This window comes from Geotrypetes seraphini, chromosome 9 (assembly GCF_902459505.1).
Source record: "Geotrypetes seraphini chromosome 9, aGeoSer1.1, whole genome shotgun sequence".
Lineage (NCBI taxonomy): Eukaryota > Metazoa > Chordata > Amphibia > Gymnophiona > Dermophiidae > Geotrypetes > Geotrypetes seraphini.
This window is the reverse complement of record NC_047092.1, coordinates 144,498,168-144,517,980: the sequence shown is the minus strand read 5'-3', so window position 1 is coordinate 144,517,980 and position 19,813 is coordinate 144,498,168. Positions and strand designations below refer to the sequence as shown.

The 19,813-nt window shown below is 43.9% G+C and overlaps 1 protein-coding gene across 1 annotated transcript in view; it reads right to left on the bottom strand.

Moving 5' to 3' along the window:
- LOC117366878 (diacylglycerol O-acyltransferase 2-like) overlaps positions 1–19,813 on the bottom strand; it is a 97,292-nt gene that overhangs the window by 58,000 nt on the left and 19,479 nt on the right. Inside the window, exon 5 of the mRNA XM_033958848.1 lies at positions 13,919–13,989. Within this exon, the coding sequence (XP_033814739.1) occupies positions 13,919–13,989 (71 nt within the window). The remainder of the gene's footprint in view (positions 1–13,918; positions 13,990–19,813) is intronic.

Genomic DNA, 19,813 nt, shown 5'->3' with positions numbered 1-19,813 from the left:
TTATATGCAGATCTTTCTCATGCATATTCATTAGGGCTATCCTGAAAACCCGACTGGCCTGGGGGTCCTCCAGGACAGGGTTGTGAACCACTGCTTTACATGGTCACTCAAAAAAATACTTGCAAACCTGGAAAATTGTTGGATTTTTTTAACTTGTTGCTCACACGAAAAATATGTTTTAGAACTTGTCACCCACATGACAAAAAATGTGCATACATCCAGCTAATCTTTAGAGGAAGCATTGCTGGCATTCAACAGAGGGGGAGGGGACTTCAGAATCTACAAAAACCCAAGCCTATAAGGAGAAAACCTGTGGGAGTGGGGGGCAAAGAGAAGACATACTTCCCCTCACTTACAGTGTAGTACATAATGGCTCCTAGATGAGCAGGGAGGATGAGTCTGAGCTGAAAGCTCCCTGGGAAAACAACAGGGATGGCAATAGGGAAATCAAACAGCCCAGAAGTAATCCAGGAGAATGACAGTATGGAATATATAGAAAAGGGGGCAAACCAGAGCCAATAAAAAATCATATCTGTGCAATCTGTATAGCAGACTGGAATCACACATTAAAAAATGTGTACCGATCGGTTTGCGACCCCTTTGCGACCCGATTTTACTCCAGCCTGATTCACTTACCTCTCTGCCGATCTGAATCCGATCCGCGCATGCAAATGAGGGGAACGGCATGCAAAGTAGGCAGGGACGCGATTCACTAAAGAAATCTTGTAAACTGACTGGGCTGGCCAATCAACAGAAGAAGCGACTGCTGGGGACCAGTCGCAAATGTCCTTTCCAACTCTCCAGCTCCATTGCTCCCCTGCCCCAAATATTTATCTCTCTGCCCCTTATCTCTCCTGCCTGCCGCCCCGAATTACCGCCCTGCTCTGCCCCGAATCTCTCCTGCCCCAGACTCTCCTGCCCTTCCCCTCACTGCGAGCCTGTGGTTTTAACCTGCAGGTTTAAAGCGGGTTAAAACCACGGGCTCGCTGAGTTAGTAAAACTAAAAAAAAAATAAAAATTTGTGGCTTTGAAGGCTCTTAGATGCATGCGCAGACCATCTACAGATGGTCTGCGCATGCGTCGGGATCACTCTCTAGCGATCCGTGTGGTGGGTGGGGGAGGGGGGGCATGCCAATGATCGTCCCCATTTGCATGCAGGTCTAATGATCGTCCCCATTTGCATGCAGGCCTTTTGTGAATTTGTCGGCCTATATGCAATCAGACATGGAATTGAGGGTAAGTGAATCTAGCCCTTTGTGCTTGCATGAATTCCCATTATCGCAGAAACCTCAATATGTTCTCATTCTTATGTTCTCATTACATGCATCAGTTCTCAGTGGTGTCCTACCACAACCAAGCCAAAACAAAGAAACATCCGAAATACCAAGAACACAAAACATGATTGTAAGACAAACAAATAAAATAAATTCTGGGGATTAAAAGGAAAAGTTTTATCCTGCCATTCTTCATCTGAGAATCAGAATCTTGTCTTTTGTTTTACACACTTCTCCCTCCATATTCGCAGTTTCAGCAATCGCGCTTTTGATTATTCACGGTTCTTAGCTTGCTGGCTCCTCCCCCCCCCAAAAAAAAATGACATCAGCTTGCATAGAGAAATCACTGATTCCAAAGCGTTTACAGACAAAAATCGCTGATTCCCAGCACTTTCTTCACCATGTTTTGCCTCTCCTTCAGGAACAGGCCAGGTCTCCCACCATATTATTTGCGGCTTCACCATATTCACGATGGTTTTTAATAGAATGAGGAATTTCAGATCAGTAGAATAAAGGTATTGCTAAATAAACAAATCTTTTGACAACAGGATGCAATATTGTTCCTAATTTAAAATAAAGGGAAGAGTATTGTGCCTCCCTTTTGGGATGTACATTAACTGCCATTACAAAACAAGAAAAGCTTGATTTGCTGTTTGTGCTATGTAGTGCCAAGATGCTACCATTTAACTGCAATGTCTTCAGGGACCAGGTATAATGCCAAGCTGCAATCACATGGTTTATTGCCATGCACAGGTCTGCAGGGATTCTTGACAGCCAGATTTGCGTACTGGTGTAGGATTTGCTACTCTATGGCAGCTCTGCCTATCACGGAACCTTCCAGTCAGATTTCTTCATTGCTACCTAGTTCTGGAGAGAAAAGCAGCTTTGGCTTTGTTGTGAGTCCCAATGAAAGATCAACAGTCAGGGCAGACAGAGCCAGCATTAAGGATGTTTACACAGGATACTTGCCCTGGGTCCTCATGTCAGAAGGGGCCCCAAGTCTGCCCAGAACTGAGGGCAGCGTAGCCTGTTGGCAGGTTTTGGGGCCTATCCTAGCAAACTCCAATCAGTGTTGCTGTATTCAGGTCTCACTGCAGCTTCTTGATTTTCATATAGGCTCTCTGTCAGCTGAGTTAGATCTGCAATTCATCAAGTTTCTAGGATTCGAGCACGAGTATATGGCACCTAACAAGAACGACAGCAAACTCTAGCATGTCCTAATGTCAGCCCTGTCAACACTGAGACTCAGAGGGTAATATTATAGACCATTTACGTGAAGGGGCATTTTTCATAGGACGTCTAAGTCTGAGTTTGGACATTTGGGGAAAGCTGTCCAAAAGTCGGGTAGAGAACATATCCATTTTTGAAAATACAAAACGTCTATCTTCCCCCTCCCCCAAAAGAAAAAAAATAAATAAATCTATCTAGTGGGTCTATCTTTTTGTGGCCATTTTCAAATACGAAAACGTCCAAATGAAAAATGCACACAAACAAGCCATTGGGACGTACAAGCAGCCAGCATTCTTAACAAGACATCTGAGCAGAGCAGAGGGGCACTTTAGGGGGTACTGCACTGAACGTCATATTAAAAAGTCACCAGTACACATTTCACCATTACATGTTTTTATCATTTGGCAAGCCCTCCAAAACCCTCCCAAAACTTACTGTACCCACCTGTATACCACAACAATAGCCCTTTTGCCTACAGGTGTCATCTTTATTTAGGTACAGTAGGTTTTGTTTCGAATTGGGTTTTGGGTGGGTTTTAGAGGGCTCACCCTTACAATATAAGCAAATTATGTTGAAATGTGTACCTGGGAATTTTTAATGAGATGCTCACTGCAGTACACCCTAGAGTGCCCCTCTGCTCTGCTCAAATGATCTTTGGGTGATAGGAGGAGGTTGGTGACCACTGGGGGAGCATGGGGGTGGGGGTGGGGCATATCTTCAATGAAGTTCATTGCAGTGTTGGAGACTTCTGAATTGCAGTGAACTTCGCATAAAAAGACCCAGATACATATACCCTTATAGTGTATGGTGAATACAAACCCTCCAAAATTCGCCCCATATCTATTGGACTCAACTGTAATAATAATAATAATAAAAGCTTATATTCAGCAATACCGTGAAGTTCTATGCGGTTTACAAAGATTAAGCAAAGGTACAAATTGATTGACTTTAAGAGGGGAGGAAGAAAGAGGGTTAATAGGACAGGAAATCCATTTTTGAGGAAAGAGTGATCAATAGAACAAGTTACGCCTGCAGGTGTCACCTATATGCAGGTACAGTGGGATTTGGGTTTTGAAATGTTCAAATGTTCCACCATAAGTGTAATAGTTAAAGTGGGATATGGGCCTGAGTCCCCATCTTTATGGTTGATTACACTGCCCACTAAGCTACTCCAGGAAGCTACTTGCTGCTCAAACAGGACTGGCCATAACATCTGAAGCTATCATACAAGTAGGTATGTACTGTTTCATTCACATCTTTGGGGAATGGGAAAGGGTCAGTATCCACGGGGGGAGTGTGGCGGGACATGCCTTCATCCCTCCAGTGGTCATCTAGGTAGTCTAGGTACCTTTTTGGTACTTATATGTTGTTAAAACAGATCTAGCCCCCAAAAGTCCAAATTGTGCTCTGGACATTTTCTAAAATGTTTGATTGCAGAAAACCAATTTCATAAGCCCACCCTAGTCCCACCCAAACCACGCCTCCAACATGCCCCCTTTAGATTTAGATGAAATCCTTCTAGAAAATGGGCTTTGAAAATAGCGAATTGGAAGGTTTTAGGCAAGAAAAATTCTGCCCCTTTATGCCACTTTTTGGATGTTTTATGTTTTGAAAATGAGCCCCATTGTATGCAGATACACTTGCTCTCGAGCTGATGTAATGTCTGTGCCTTCCATCTACATGCATTTCCTGCAAGAGTATTTTACAAAGACATCCAGGAGAAAAATAGACACCTTCCTGCATATAATAAATGTAGATCTCTTTGGCTGTACTATAAAAAGGCAGTGCAGTGCTCCCCCGGTCATTTGCAGTCAGAGATTCGCGGTCCCAGTCATTCGCGGTATTTTCCAACCATGAATAACTGGGCAGGAGAGAGCAGCTGGAGCGCTGGCGAGTGAAAGAAATCACTCGCAGTATGCTCTGACTGCCTCTTCCTGCAGTAAAGTCAGGCCTCACCAATCAGGAACTGCGTGTCAAAGCAGCTCCTGATTGGTGAGGCCCGACTTTAGTGCAGGAAGAGGCGGTCAGAGCATGCTGCGAGTGATTTCCTTCACTTGCCAGCGCTCCGGCTGCTCTCTCCGGCTGCCCTCTCCTATCTCTCCCGCTAACAACCGTATTCGTGGTTTGTCAAGAATCGCGGGAATTCCTGGAACGGAGTCCCCGCGAATATTGGGGGAGTACTGTATATCAAAGTCCTGACCCTTCACCTTGCATATGTAGCCCAAACTTCCTAGCTTGCTTTCTAAAGTTTGAGTTTAGACCAGAATGTTTTGTGATATGCAAACTGAGATACTGCAGGGTCCAGAGATGTTTGGACTGGGTGCTTGCCAAAATTCTGCTTCCTCACTCTGCACTCACTCTGTAGCTCCTCAGTATCTTTTCTCCCTTATCTTTCCCTATACTTCTCCCCAGGAACTCCGATCATCAGGCAAGTCCCTCTTGTCTGTGCCCTACTCCTCCACTGCTAACTCCAGACTACGTCCCTTCTCTCTTGCTGCACCATATGCCTGTGATGTAGGCAGCTGTCCGGGCCTACCTCGGTAATGAGACCTCGAACGCTATATACTGGTTTCAATAAGTATATATTTATTTAGCCAATCAATAACAGCTTACAGGAACAAATCATATAGTATATAGCGTAACAGAAAGTGATCTCTAGGCCTAGAGGTCCTCTGATGTCTGTTCTCCCCCTTCCCTTCTAAAGGCCTGGTTTTTATACATTTCTTAGTGGCCAACATCACGTTGGTCTAGATTACATGATATATCTTTATTGGCTACTTTCCTATGCATTACTGCTTAGTTACATTCTTTTATTGGCTGGTTGACCTGCGTCACGTTATATGTTCACTCTGTTTACCGTAAGACCTAACCTATTCCCCGAAATGCCTGTTTCTATACCATATATGCATTTCCGAGCAATAAACCTCCTTCCAACTGCAAATATTTCTGACACTTTAGATGATATCTTCGGACCATGGTCTGTTTATCTCTTCATGGTATCTGGCTGGGTGGGCCTTGGTGCACCACAACAAACCCACAGCCTCAGGACCTGTTGCTTTTTCTCTAGTTTTACTGCTACAGTAGCTAATTGAACTTAAAAACAGCGCATTTCCCCATCTTTCCATGCTCTTTAGTCAATGATGTGAAATATCTTTTCACAGCTAATTTACTGTTTCCATCAGCTGCAGAGATAAGATACTAGTTGCAGGGGGAGAGAAAGGTTTTTGTAGAGAGAACAGTTTCTGTGAGCTTATGGTTTTTCCTTATCCCACTTCACCTGGTTTAATAATGTCAGGACTTAAAGGGATTCTTCCAGAGGGATTCTTCCAGAGCTTCCATGCTTTACCTTCTTGCCATTTCCCTCCTTCTCTCACCTGGAACAGACTTCCTGAGTCCCCTCCCTGGCAGTATTTAAGTCCAGACTAAAAGCTTTCTTTTTCAAGGTTGCTTTTAACTCATTACTCCCTGGTCCTAAAGCATCCACTATAGGCTCCTTGTGACCCTGGGCAGGTCACTTTGAACTCTTTTGGCACAGGTACCAAACTTAGATTGTGAGACTGCTATGGACAGAGATAGTACCTGCATATAATGTATACAGCACTACATACGCCATAGAAAGATTAATAGTAGTAGTAGTCACTGGCGTAGTGAGGGTGGGAGGCACCCGGGGTGAGTGTGCCCCCCTCGCCCTCTTTTCCCTTCCCCGGCATGAGCAGCATCTCCAACTTGCTGTCTGCGCTAGTGTTGGCTTTCCTTCTGATGTCATTTCCTCAAAGCGAAACAGTCTGGAGAACGGACCCCCCAGCTAGGTCCAACTCCAGGAAAGAGTAACTGAAAAATCAGCAGGTCTCCTACAGCCCCCCCCCCAGTCTCCCTTCTGCTATAAAGCCCACTCCTCCCACTCCCCAGACCCCCTAGAAACCACCCAACACTCAACCACATCCATAATACACACATACCCCAACCCCCACACACCCTCTCCCTCCTCCCCAGAAGCCTGATGTCATTTCCTAGTCACGGTACCCGGAAGTAACTTCAGAGGGGCACGCTGAAGCCGGTGCGAGCAGCAGGTTGGAGCTGTTGCTTGTGCCGGCGAAGAACTAGAGGTATGGGGGGGGGGGGGCGTGAAGGTGCGCATGCCGTAGGAGAGGAGTGGGAAGGTGCGGGGGCAGAGAGGAAGAGAAGTGCCAGCGCCCCCACCAAGACGGCGCGTGGGGAGGGTCACCCCACCCCCACCCCTTACTATGCTCGAGAAATGGGCATCGACATGGCAAATGAGGTTTAACGTGGATAAGTGTAAGGTGATGCATGTCGGTAACAAAAATCTTATATACGAATACAGGATGTCCGGTGCGGTACTTGGAGAGACCCCCCAGGAAAGAGACTTGGGAGTACTGGTCGACAAGTCGATGATGCCATCCGCGCAATGCGTGGCGGTGGCAAAAAGGGCAAACAGAATGCTAGGAATGATTAAAAAGGGGATCACAAACAGATCGAAGAAGGTTATCATGCTGCTGTACCGGGCCATGGTACGGCCTCTCCTGGAATACTGCATCCAGCACTGGTAACCGTACATGAAGAAGGACACGGTACTAATTGAAAGGGTCCAGAGAAGAGCGACTAAAATGGTTAAGGGACTGGAGGAGTTACTGTACAGTGAGAGATTAGAGAAACTGGGCCTCTTCTCCCTTGAAAAGAGAAGACTGAGAGGGGACATGATCAAAACAATCAAGATAATGAAGGGAATAGACTTAGTAGATAAAGACAGGTTGTTCACTCTTTCCAAGGTAGGGAGAACGAGAGGGCACTCTAAAATTAAAAGGGGATAGATTCTGTACAAACGTAAGGAAGTTCTTCTTCACCCAGAAAGTGGTAGAAATCTGGAATGCTTTTCCGGAGTCTCTTATAGAGGAAAATACCCTCCAGGGATTCAAGACAAAATTGGACAAGTTCCTGCTAAACTGGAACATACGCAGGTGAGGCTGGACTCATTTAGAGCACTGGTCTTTGACCTGGGGGCTGCAGCATGAGTGGACTGCTGGACACGATGGACCATTGGTCTGACCCAGCAGTGGCAATTCTTATGTTCTTATGTTATGGTAACTTCCTCTCAAAAATATGCACACAGAAAACTGTGCTTCCTAAGCTGTTTTCATATACTTGTAGAACCATGTATTCAATATGTAATCTAAGAAACCTATCACCTCCTGCCACACATTTATGTAGGAAGGCATTCCTAAAGATATGCCCCGTATGCTTTTCCCATTTGTTTGAATGTTGATCATATAAGAAGCCATTTATGAAATACAGTTTTGAAGAACTCAAGTCATTTTTGCTTGGGAAGAATTGTAAGAGAGGGACTGTGTGAGCTATTGCCCTCAGTGCAATTATCCTTTTGCACATTTTACAGTCTCGGCCTGGTGGAGAGTGGTGCATCACGAAGACAGCTTAAGAGAATAAAGTAACACAAAGAGCTTGATTCACAGAGGATTTTCTCGCATTCTGTTTCTACGGGAAAATAACCTGGAGGAATCAGGCCCTAAATGTACATGAGAATATTAAAAAGCTGCTAATAATGAGTTAAAAAATAATTTCATCAATACAAATATTAATTTCAAGTAGAACTTCTATTGTATGATACTGTAAAGCTTATACTGGAATCAGAAATGGGGGTTCAGAACCCCTCCCCACTTGCAGGACACACAGCTGCCGTTTCTCTTCTAGCTGCAGCTGCACAGAAATGTCATTCATCTGGGCTGTTCCGTTCAATACTTACTAGATCTCATCCTGTCATAATCTGCATGTGGTGATTTCTCTGAGGTTTTCATGCTGCACATAATCCTTCTACCACTTAAAAGCTAGGACCCTCAGTTTTCCAAGGATATATATCTTACTTATGCTAAACAATTCCAGATGTATAGTCATTTATAAATGGCTTGATAAGGTAGGAAACTATCTAAAATAATGGCCAAGATGGGAATTCTAAGACTCTAGCAGCTGCTTGGATGACCTTAAACTTGGCCCAAAATGATGAAAACCAATGAACTAGCATCTTAAAAAAATTATATATATGTAGAAATAAAAAGTAAGGAGGAGCTGCTTTACATTTTTCTTGAGCAGCTGAACGTCCAAAATGACTGCTAAAAGGCTTGACGATGGAATTTTTGACATTAAGGCTGATAGTTGTTCTAACAGATTTCAAGTCTTGGATACAAGTATACAAAAAAAGGCTAAATGGTGGATACTTAAAACAAGGTCAACTCGTACAAACTGTGAAGATTTATATGTATAACCAGAATTGGAGATAAAGAATCAATCAAAATTGGAGATAAAGAATAGGGATAATAATAATTAATAATAATAATTTATTTTTTTATACCGCTATACCAAAAAGTTTGAAGCGGTTTAGAACAAGGATAATTAATACATACAGTGTGATTAGAAATGACATAAAAGGTAAAATAAGCAAATAAAATTGAAATAGATCAGTTAAAACATGAGATTTTTGTAAAAATATGGAACGTATTAAGGCGTCAGTCTATCAAACCGATGGGTCTTTAACAGTTTTCTAAAATCAAAATAAGAGGTAGCCTCTAACATAGTTTTTCCAAGCCCCGTATTCAGTTTAGCGGCCTGGAAAGCGAAAGTTCTCTCAAGATACTTCTTATAGTGACAGGATTTAATAGAGGTATAGTTAAACAGGTTAATCCTGCGTATACTCTTGTTAGAGTGACTCAAGAGAAAATGGAGGGCAAGATAGTCTGGTAACATATTGAAAACTGTTTTATAGCAGATACTAAAGAATTTAAACAGAACTCTGGACTCTACCGGCAACCAATGAAGTTTTTGATAAAAAGAAGTAATGTGCTCCCATTTTTTTTAATCCAAAAATGAGGCGAACAGCTGTGTTCTGAATCAGTCTCAGTTTCTTCAGTATTTTCTTGTAAGCCCTTAGATACACAATATTACAGGAATCCAGGATACTCAAAATAGAAGACTGCACCAGCAGACGAAAAGAGGCTTCGTCAAAGAACTTCTTAATGGTGCAGAGTTTCCAGAGTACCGAAATACATTTTTTTTCAACACTAAATCAGTATGTTTTTCCAGGGTAAGGTGTTTATCCAGAGTTATACCTAGTATTTTTATGCATTGTTCTATGTTATATTCCCTCCCACTCACATGAATCGTAGTTTCTTTGATCTTATCGTTGGGCGTTGCTAAGAAAAATTTGGTTTATTCAGTGTTTAGTTTCAGGCAAAGAACGGAAGGTAAAGGGTAAAGCGGATGGGACTTGATACATCACTTTTTCTGTGTGGTTACAGTCAAAGCAGTTTACATATTTTAGACAACAAGTTTTAGTCAGCAAGTTGAGACGCATAGGGGGAGAAACAGAAGGGGAGAAAAAAGCAATATGGGAAATGGAGAACTGGAGGGGAGTAAGGGAAAAGAGATGAACAGACACCATGGGTTGGGATGAAACTGAGGAGAGGGAGAAGGTGGGAGATAAAAGGTTGAGAGGGAGAAATTGAGGGCTGGGAGGAGAGAGAAACAAAGGAGGTTAAACAGAGAAGGGAAAAGGAGACACAGAATGAGATGGAGTAGCACAAAGCTAAGAGAATGAAGTAGAAAAGGGAGGGAAAGGAGCAAGAGAAATGTTGAAGAATAATGAAAAATAAGAAATGGGATAAGTGGAGAGGAGAGAGAGAGAGAGACAGTATTGGAAAGAGGAGAAGGGCAGAAAACAACTGGAAAGAACTGACATGGAAGACAGAGATGCCATAGAGGGAGGACCGCAAGAAATGGAGAACAGACAAGCGGCATGTAGAAGTTAGAATGGCTGACAGAATAAAAGGAATGGGAGAATGCAAGCAGCAAAAAGAAAAAGAAGCAACAAAAGACAAAAATCTAAATACTTAGGGCTCCTTTTACAAAGGTGCGCTATGCATTTTAACGCATGCACCGGATTAGCGCACCTACCGCCTGCTCAAAAGGAGACGGTAGCGGCTAGCGCGCGTGGCAATTTAGCGCACGCTATTCCGCATGTTAAGGCCCTAGCGCGGCTTTGTAAAAGGAGCCCTTAGATTCTATAATTTTTGAAAATGCTATATTAAACATTTTGCACACAATATATAGGGGTCCCTTTACTAAGGCACGCTAACCGATTTAGCGCCCATTATATTCTATGGACGCGTTAGCATTTAGTGCGCCTTGGTATAAGGACCCCATAACTATTTAAGTGTAATTTCCAATATGTGCATTTCTCTAGCACAGATTTCCCTGTACCATTTAGCCCAATATTTTATTCCCTTTTAATTCAAGATGAAGGTATGAGCTTTTTCCCTTTAGCTGCCCCCCATCCAAGTCTCCCTGAAGTCAAGAATCCAAATGGATACTGTCTGTAGTTACGGGTCCAATTAATACAGAAAGCATTTGAAGTCCAGCTTCAAAACAAAGCTCTAGGGATATCCTAGCTATGGAGCTTAAAAGTAAATCAAGCCATAAGGAGTGTTTCTAGTGAAGAGGATAGAAATGCCATATTTTCTTGTGCAGTAAAAGTCTTGGCTTTACTAGAAACTACAACATGGCTTACATTGCAAGATGAGTGGTTCTTGTGACACAGGGGCCCTTTTATTAAAGTTTAGCGTGCACTAATGCCCAGATTCTCTAACTGGTGCCGAAGTCGGCGGCCGCCAATCACGCGTCAATCATGTGACGGCACCTATTATAGAATTGCGCCTCAAAAATCTAAATGGTCCAGGGCTGAGCCAGCAGGACTGCCCGAAGCCACGAAGCCCTAAGCTAATCAGGGCCTTACTCCCCTCTCCCAGTGCTTCCCAAGATGCACAGACAGGGGGAAGGGGCCACCAGTTTGAAGAAGCGGCCCTATCGGCAGGAGGGAATGGGCATTCCTCCTGCCGATGTTTCATCCAAAGGTACAGGGGGATGTGGAAGTGTGTGTGGGGATGGCGGAGGGGTATGGAGAGGATTTTGGGGGAGAGGTGTTTGGCTTGGCGGGAGGGTCTCTCTTTGGAGAGGGGCTGGTGGGATTGGTGGTTGGGAGGGAAGGAGAGAGGAAATGGGGATCTCCCTACCGGTTCAACTGATCGTAGCAGGGGAAGCCCCGATCAGCTGAGCTGGCAGCACTCCCCGAACTGGCTCAGCTGATCAAAGATTCCCCTGCCTCGATCAGCTGAAGGCAAGATGTGCATTATGTTCAGGATTCCCCAGCAAAGACACACGCTGGAAATGTAGGTCATGGTTTTCCAGGCCTACATTTCCAGCACCTATCTTTGCATGAATCATACTAATGAAGGTGCTTTAGGCCAGTGTTCTTCAACCTTTTGACACCTATGGATCAGTGGAAATAAAATAATTATTTTGTGGACCGGCACACTGGGCTAAGTCGTGGGCCAGACCCTTCCCCATAATAATACTAATTGTAACACCATTTTTTCCATTCATTTTTCATATATACACACACACACAATATAATTGTATTAACAACACATAATGGTTAACCACAAAATTAAACTACACAAAGCACACTGTATGCTTCTCAATATTCATTCCTACCAGAACACAGATAACCCATGCAAATACGGGACCAAAAACTAACAGTACTTATATATACAATCAAACCCTATGATGCAAGACTCTGCTTGCAGTACAACTCCAGAGGAAAAGAAACAAATGCATTTCAACAGATGAAAATCAATCACTAAATTCAAAAATAAAATCATTTCCCTTACCGTTGTCTCCCTCCATCCATGCTGTGCCTTGCCTTCTGCCCTGCTCCCGCCTGGCTGTTTTATGCCCCCCCCCCCAGGTATTATCTTCAGGCCGGCTCCCTCTTCCTCAGTGCTGCAGTGCACAAAGCTGTGGGCAGCAGCTCCTCGCACGTCCCATCTGGAAGCCTTCCCTCTGATGTTGTGATGTCAGAGAGAAGGCTTCTGGTTCAGGCGCAGGACCCGCGTAGGTTTATGCACTGCAGCACTGAGGAAGAAGGAACCAGCCGCATCGATCGCACCATGGACCGGCGGTTAACAAACACAATCTCGGGCCCAATACACCTGCTGGCCCTGCGGACCAGCAGGAAATTTCTGTGGTCCGGCACCGGTCTATGGACAGGTGGTTGAAGAACACTGCTTTAGGCCACTTCTGGCATTAACCATGCCTACTTTGGCATCCAGTGGCCTAAAGCACCTACATAGGCGTGATTCCAGCATATTTTATTTAGGTGCCAGTAGGCACTTTATTTTACTGTCTTTCACCAATTTACGCGGCATTTCTCAGTTCACTTAGGCACTGGTAGGGCACATACCAGTGCCTAAATTAAACGCCATTTATAGAATAACTAAAACAGAGTGAAGAATGTAAATCTGCTCTGAAAATCTGCTCTCATTATTGAATGATTGCCACATTCATTGGAAAAAACACCAAGTATTAAAACAAACCTTAGATTGTGAATCCACTACGGTCAAAAGAAACAGAATATCTATATGTAATATTTAAACCACTTTGGTTGTACCCACAGAAAGGCAACATATATAGAATCTAACAAACACCTTTTAAATTATGTTAACCCTCCCCCCCCACTCATTTCCATATGAGTATTAGCTATAGGCAGAGTGACTCGAATTATCAGCATGGCTGAAGCTGGCATCCCATTTCTGGTTCCTGAATAGTAAAGTTAGAATTTAGCAAAAATATAACTTTTCTTCCCCCCCCCTTAAATTATTCCTTTCACTAGAGAGAAAAATGTAAGGGAACAGATACAACACGACCACTTCCAAACAGGTACGCAAACTTGGATGGCTTCTGCCTCACACCATTATAGGACAATTTTCAAAGGCAGCTCTGCACACAAAACAGGGTTTTTATGCATATAAATGGAATTTGTGAAAATTCCACCATAAACACGGGCATAGGTATACAAGTATAGCTAATATACAAATTATACCCATAGGCAGCAGAATGGGGTGGGTCACTGAGGCCATGGCACAACTGACTTTTTGCCTCATGTAGCATCAGCAACTAAGAAGTCTGGGAACAGGGCCAAAGGTTGGTTTTGTTTGGCCCTCCGCCAACTGGAATAAAGGTTTTCTGCTGCCCCTTCCCATGCATCAGAGAATTTTCCTAGGGGGCAAGGTTGGGATGAAGTATGTGCTTACAGACATATTAGATTTCCAAATGGATGCATGTCATTTTTCATTGATAAAGTGTCCTTATAAATAGCAGATGCAAATTTATGTCTGTGTACTTTTTCCAAGTCCATTTTGCAATGAAGGTACATTGCAGGTTGTCCTGTTAATTTATTGGAATGTATTTCTCACCTGTGTGTTGTATTTTCCTAATATATCTTAAAAATGTACAAATGCATGAATTGTGCAATATAAGTTAGGAAATTTGTTCACCTGGATAGGGAAATAATCTTTCAAGTGCTTCCACATGGCCCATTGACTCACCCACTGTGATTTTCTTCCACCTAGAAGAGACATTGTGCACTCATTATGGAACTAGAGATAGTGGAAGTAAGTTAATGAATAGGTATCATTAAAAAGAAACCAAGAACTTCAGGTCATTATCTAGAAGTGCATAAAAGATGAGCAAAACCTATAAACGAGCAAACCGGTTCAGGAAACAGCAGCACGGCTACAGCTGCTGTTGACTTGAGGTTCTCAAGCCAACAATGAAAGGATGGAGAGTAGAGAATGACCCGGGGAAAAAAATCTGTCCCCGTCACTGCACCGTCCCCGGCCCACCATCCTCTGCACTGCCCCGTCACCGCCGTTCCCTTCACCGCCCCGTCACCGTCACCGCCATCCCTTTCACCGCCCCGTCACCGCCACTGCCATCCCATTCACCGCCCCGTCACCGTCCCCGCAGCATCCATATAAGCCTTAGTACTGCAATATTTAGCTTATTCCTTTCTTATAAATCAAAGTTCCTGCTGCTGAACTAGAGAAAGAGATGTTCAGCTGGCAGGGCTTTGTTTATAAATTTTTATCAACACAACTAATATACTACTTTATCCTAAAGCAAAAAATAAATAAATAAATAGAATTTATTTTCTACCTTTGTTGTCTGGTTTCTGCTTTCCACATCTTCTCATTCAATTCCTTCCATCCACTGTGTGTCTTCTCTCTGTGTCTTCCATTTGCTGTTACTGTGCCTCTCCCTTCACCCCCCCTCCAATTGGTCTAACACTCATCTTCTTCCCTCCGCTCCCCCATAGTCTGGCATCTGTCTTCTTCTTCCCTTCCAGCGGCTTCTCCCCACTCTGCCTTCCACATTTCCAAGGAAGAGAAACTTTTCCCTTTCACCTCCTCCTTCCTTGTGTGAGCCGGAACACGCGTTCCCCGCAGCCCCCACCCGCACGCCGGCTCGATCGTTTAACCAGCTTCCTCTCTCCAGCTCTCCTTAGTTTGCCGGCTTTTTTTTTCGGCGACCGGCACGCTTTCAAAGAGCCGCGCATGCGCGGCTGCTCAAAGTTCAATCTTCTGCTCTGCTGCAACTTCCTGTTTCCGGTTGAGTCAGAGCAGAAGATTGAATACTGAGCAGCCGCGCATGCGCGGCTCTTTTGAAAGCGTTCCGGTCGCCGAAAAAGAAAGCCGGCAAACTAAGGTGAGGTGGAGAGAGGAAGCTGGTTAAACGATCGAGCCGGCGTGCGGGTGGGGGCTTCGGGGACCGCACGATCCTTTATGCCTCACTGCGGTGACAAGACCATTCATCGCTCCATGGGGCGGTGATGGCCTTGTCCCCGTCCCCACAGAGGCTGCTAATTTTCATTCCCCGTTTTTGGCGGGTTACCTGTGGCTAAAAGCGGTAGCCACGGGTAAACCGCCACCGTGTCATTCTCTAATGGAGAGTTTAAGAAAATTGGAAAGAACTTTGAATCCTATTTACTAAACTACGTTAGTTGTTTAAGGTGGGAATTACCACGAACTGACAGTTAATGCCACACTTTAACAGCATGTGGTAACTGGGGTTGGGGAGGGCCATCATCGGCGGGAAGGGGGGCTTTTTTTTCTTTGTTTTTAAATAGGGCAGATATTTTGCGTATGTAGCATGCACAAAATCTCGGCCCATTATAAAAAAAAAAAGGTTTCCTGCCCCGAACAGCTGAGTGACAGGAGACTTCCCCTGTCTTTCAGTTGTTCAGGCTTCCTTTGCCAACTCTGCTCATGTGTGAGAGTCGCTCCCACAGCGATCAAACGGACAGGAGAGACGGGGATTACGGCAAACCTCCCCATGCAAACATTTTAGTGTATCAATAGCTCTTTTTGAATCGGCCAAAAATCGGATCGGAGCAGATTCACACAGTCTTACCAATCCTCTTTAGTACATCTAGCCCGCAGTTCTTATGTTCATAAAATTACCGGTATGCAGGTTGTCAAATGTAAGTGGTTCATAGACAACGGCACGAAAGACAAAGGCACGCGCCGACAACTGAGCACAAGACGGAGGTGTGCGCCGAAGAAAATTACAGTTTTTAGGGGCTCCGACGGGGGGTTTTGTTGGGGAACCCCCCCACTTTACTTAACAGACATCGCGCCGGCGTTATGGGGGGTTTGGGGGGTTGTAACCCTCCACATTTTACTGTAAACTTAACTTTTTCCCTAAAAACAGGGTAAAAGCTAAGTTTTCAGTAAAATGTGGGGGGTTACAACCCCCCACACCTCCCCACAACGCCCCCACAACGCGGCGCGATGTCTATTAAGTAAAGGGGAGTTCCCCCCACGCCCCCCCTGACGGAGCCCTAAAAACAGTAATTTTTTTTAGCGGCGCACGCCTCCGCGCTGCGCTCAATTGTCTGGGCGCGCCTTTGTCCTGGCGCGCTTTTGACCTGACACCAATGTAAGTAGGATCAATTGAGGATTCACATATAATTTTACATGAATAATGTTATATTATGTTAATTAGGGGGGGGGTCAGCCTTTACCTATTTGTTTCAAGGTCAGATTACATTACAAGAGGTTACCCAGGAAGTTACAATGAAAGTCTGACACGGACATTCAATAGGGTTGCTAGTACAGGTAGATCAGTAGTGATAAATACATAGGTTCTCTTTTACTAAGGTGCGCTAATCGATTTAGCGCGTGCTAAACGCTAACGCGTGCATGTTAGTCTATGGATGCATTAGCGTTTAGCGCGTGCTAATTCGATTAGCGCGCGCTAATCGGTTAGCGCACCTCAGTAAAAGAGAGGGATAGTTACAAGTACAAGTAGGTCATCATTGGCTCTTTGTTTTGTCCCAGGAGTTGCATAAGAAATCAGCTTTTACAATTACCATTTCAGTTACTTCAGGGTTGGCTCCCTGTCTTGGTATTAATACCTTTCAAGTATTTAACTGTCTGTATCATACCACACCTGTCCCTTCTCTCCTTTAGAGTACACACGGTCAGGTTCTTCATGTACGTCTTAAGAATAATGTATCCATTGGAAATGTACATAGGGAAACAGTTTTGGCTCATTAGGGCTTTTATCACGATTTTCAAATTTTTTTTGTGTTTTTAATAAATTTTTTTTAATGCATGGTAATTCACTTCATGCAATTAATTTAAAGGTTAATGCACAGTAAGGGGTAAAATTTGTAGTTACTTCAGCTTAATGTAGTATTTTACCTTGCAGTAAAATTTAATGCCACACCTATGGTGGGCATTCTCATTATTTTATATTGCAGGTCATGCTTTAAGGAACATTCAGATTAAGACATGGAACCTGTTCTCAGTTAATACAGAAACACTTGGGAGGAAATTCTTTAAGAGGCACTTTTAAGAATCCCTTACCTGAGCAGAGTTACGACTGTTTGTTTTTAGTTATTAATTCACGAGCTTTTATGTCTGGATCTGTAGGGACCACTGAAGAAGACAGCATTGTCGACACATCTGGAGTATTGCGTTCAATTCTGGTCTTCTTTTTCTCAAGAAAGATATAGTGGCGCTAGAAAAGGTTCAAAGAAGAGCGACCAAGATGGTAAAGGGGATGGAACTTCTCTTGTATGAGAAAAGACTAAAACGGTTAGGGCTCTTCAGCTTGGAAAAGAGATGGCTGAGGGGAAATATGATTGAAGTCTACCAAACCCTGAGTGGAGTAAAATGGGTACAAGTGGATCGATTTTTAACTCCGTCAAAAATTACATAGACTAGGGGACACTTGATGAAGTTACAGGGAAATACTTTTAAAACCAATTGGAGGAAAATTTTTTTCACTCAGAGAATAGTTAGGCTCTGGAACGCGTTGGCAGAGGATGTGGTAAGAGCGGATAGCATAGCTGGTTTTAAGAAAGGTTTGGACAAATTCCTGGAGGAAAAGTCCATGGTCTGTTATTGAGAAAGACATGGGGAAGCCACTGCTTGCCCTGTATTGGTAGCATGGAATATTGCTACACCTTGAGTTTTGGCCATGTACTGGTGACCAGGATTGGCCACCATACGGAACAGGCTACTGGGCTTGATGGACCATTGGTCTGACCTAGTGAGGCTATTCTTATGTTCTTAATGCTTTGGGTCTTAGATATATTTTATGTGGATGATTTAATTGTACTTTTAATAAAGCCTACATTTTAAACATCACCATCTCCACAGAGTTTTTTGTTTTTGCTGGATTTGTATTTTCTGTGGAGCTCCAAGGGTCAATTTCTCATTTGTGCTTCTGTGACTCAAAGATAAGCACCTAAAGTTAGGCACCTAACTTAATTAGCAAATTGGCTTCAACTATGAGCTATAACAAACTCATAATTGTACAAAATAAAAATGAATTGGGAGATGGGTACCTATCTTCTTAGGTGCAATTCTACAAAAGAAAGGTGCCTATCAGTGGCGTAGCGAGGGTGAGAACTGCCCAAGGAGGTTGCACCCCTCCCCACCCTCTTCTCCGACCCCTCCACCGCTTCTTCCTCAATCCTGCCTGACATGCACCCCCCCTACCCTTCTCTTGTACCTCTAGTTGAAGCAGTAGCCTGCAGTGGTCAAACAATGTGCTCCTCGCGACCTCGTCAGCTCTCCATCTGTCATCACTATGCGGGGCACCTGGAAGTGACATCAGCAGGAGAGCGAACAGGGTCATAAAGAGCACATTGTTGACCGCCGCAAACTTCAATTAGAGGTATGGAGGGAAGGGAAGGGGGCGCGCATGTAGAGGGGAGGAATGGGAAGAGGCGGGGGGTGAAGAAGAGGAGGAGTGCCGGCGCCTCCACCAACATGGCGCCTGGGGCCTATCGCATGGCGCCTGGCAGTGCCTAACACCAAATTGGGTGTTTAGGGGTGTATAAAGACCTAGGTGCTATTAGGCGTGATTCTCTACAGCAGTCACCTATAATGTAGGTCTTTAAAACCGTGGCCTATATTATAGGTGCCAAAGTTTTAAGTTAAGTGCTGCTAAGCATGATTCTGTAATGGGCACCTAAGTGGGCTGATATGCAATAGGCACCTAATTTTAGATGCCTATCTTTTTTAGGGAGTGGAGAGCTTATGTGCATGACAGAAGAGCGGGACTTGGGTGTGATCATATGTGATGATCTTAAGGTGGCCAAACAGATTGAAAAGGTGACGGCAAAAGCTAGAAGGATGCTAGGTTGCATAGGGAGAGGTATGGCCAGTAGGCCTGTATAAGACTTTGGTGAGACCTCATTTAGAATATTGTGTACAATTCTGGAGGCCACACCTTCAAAAAGATATAAAAAGGATGGAGTCGGTCCTGAGGAAGGCTACTAAAATGGTGTGTGGTCTTCGTAATAAGGCGTATGAGGACAGACTTAAAGATCTCAATCTATATACTTTGGAGGAAAGGCAGGAGAGGGGAGATATGATAGAGATGTTTAAATACCTGCGTAATGTAAATGCACATGAGTTGAGTCTTTTTAATTTGAAAGGAAACTCTGCAATGAGAGGGCATAGGATGAAGTTAAGGTGATAGGCTCCGGAGTAATCTAAGGAAATACTTTTTTACAGAAAGGGTGGTAGATGCATGGAACAGTCTCCCGGAAGAGGTGGTGGAGACAGAGACTGTGTCTGAATTCAAAGGGGCCTGGGATAGGCACATGGGATCTCTCAGAGAGAGAAAGAGATAATGGTTACTGCAGATGGGCAAACTAGATGGGCCATTTGGCCTTTATCTGCCATCATGTTTCTATGTTTATTTTTTGATAGTTTATTTTTCTTTGGAGTTTGTAAGGTATTTTTCTTCTTTTTTTAAAGTATATATGTGAGATTACTTTTTTGTTTGTTATTCTCTCTCTCCATACATGGACCTCACTCTAGAACCAGAGTTACAAATTTCATACTAAAGAGAGACCTTACAACTCTCTC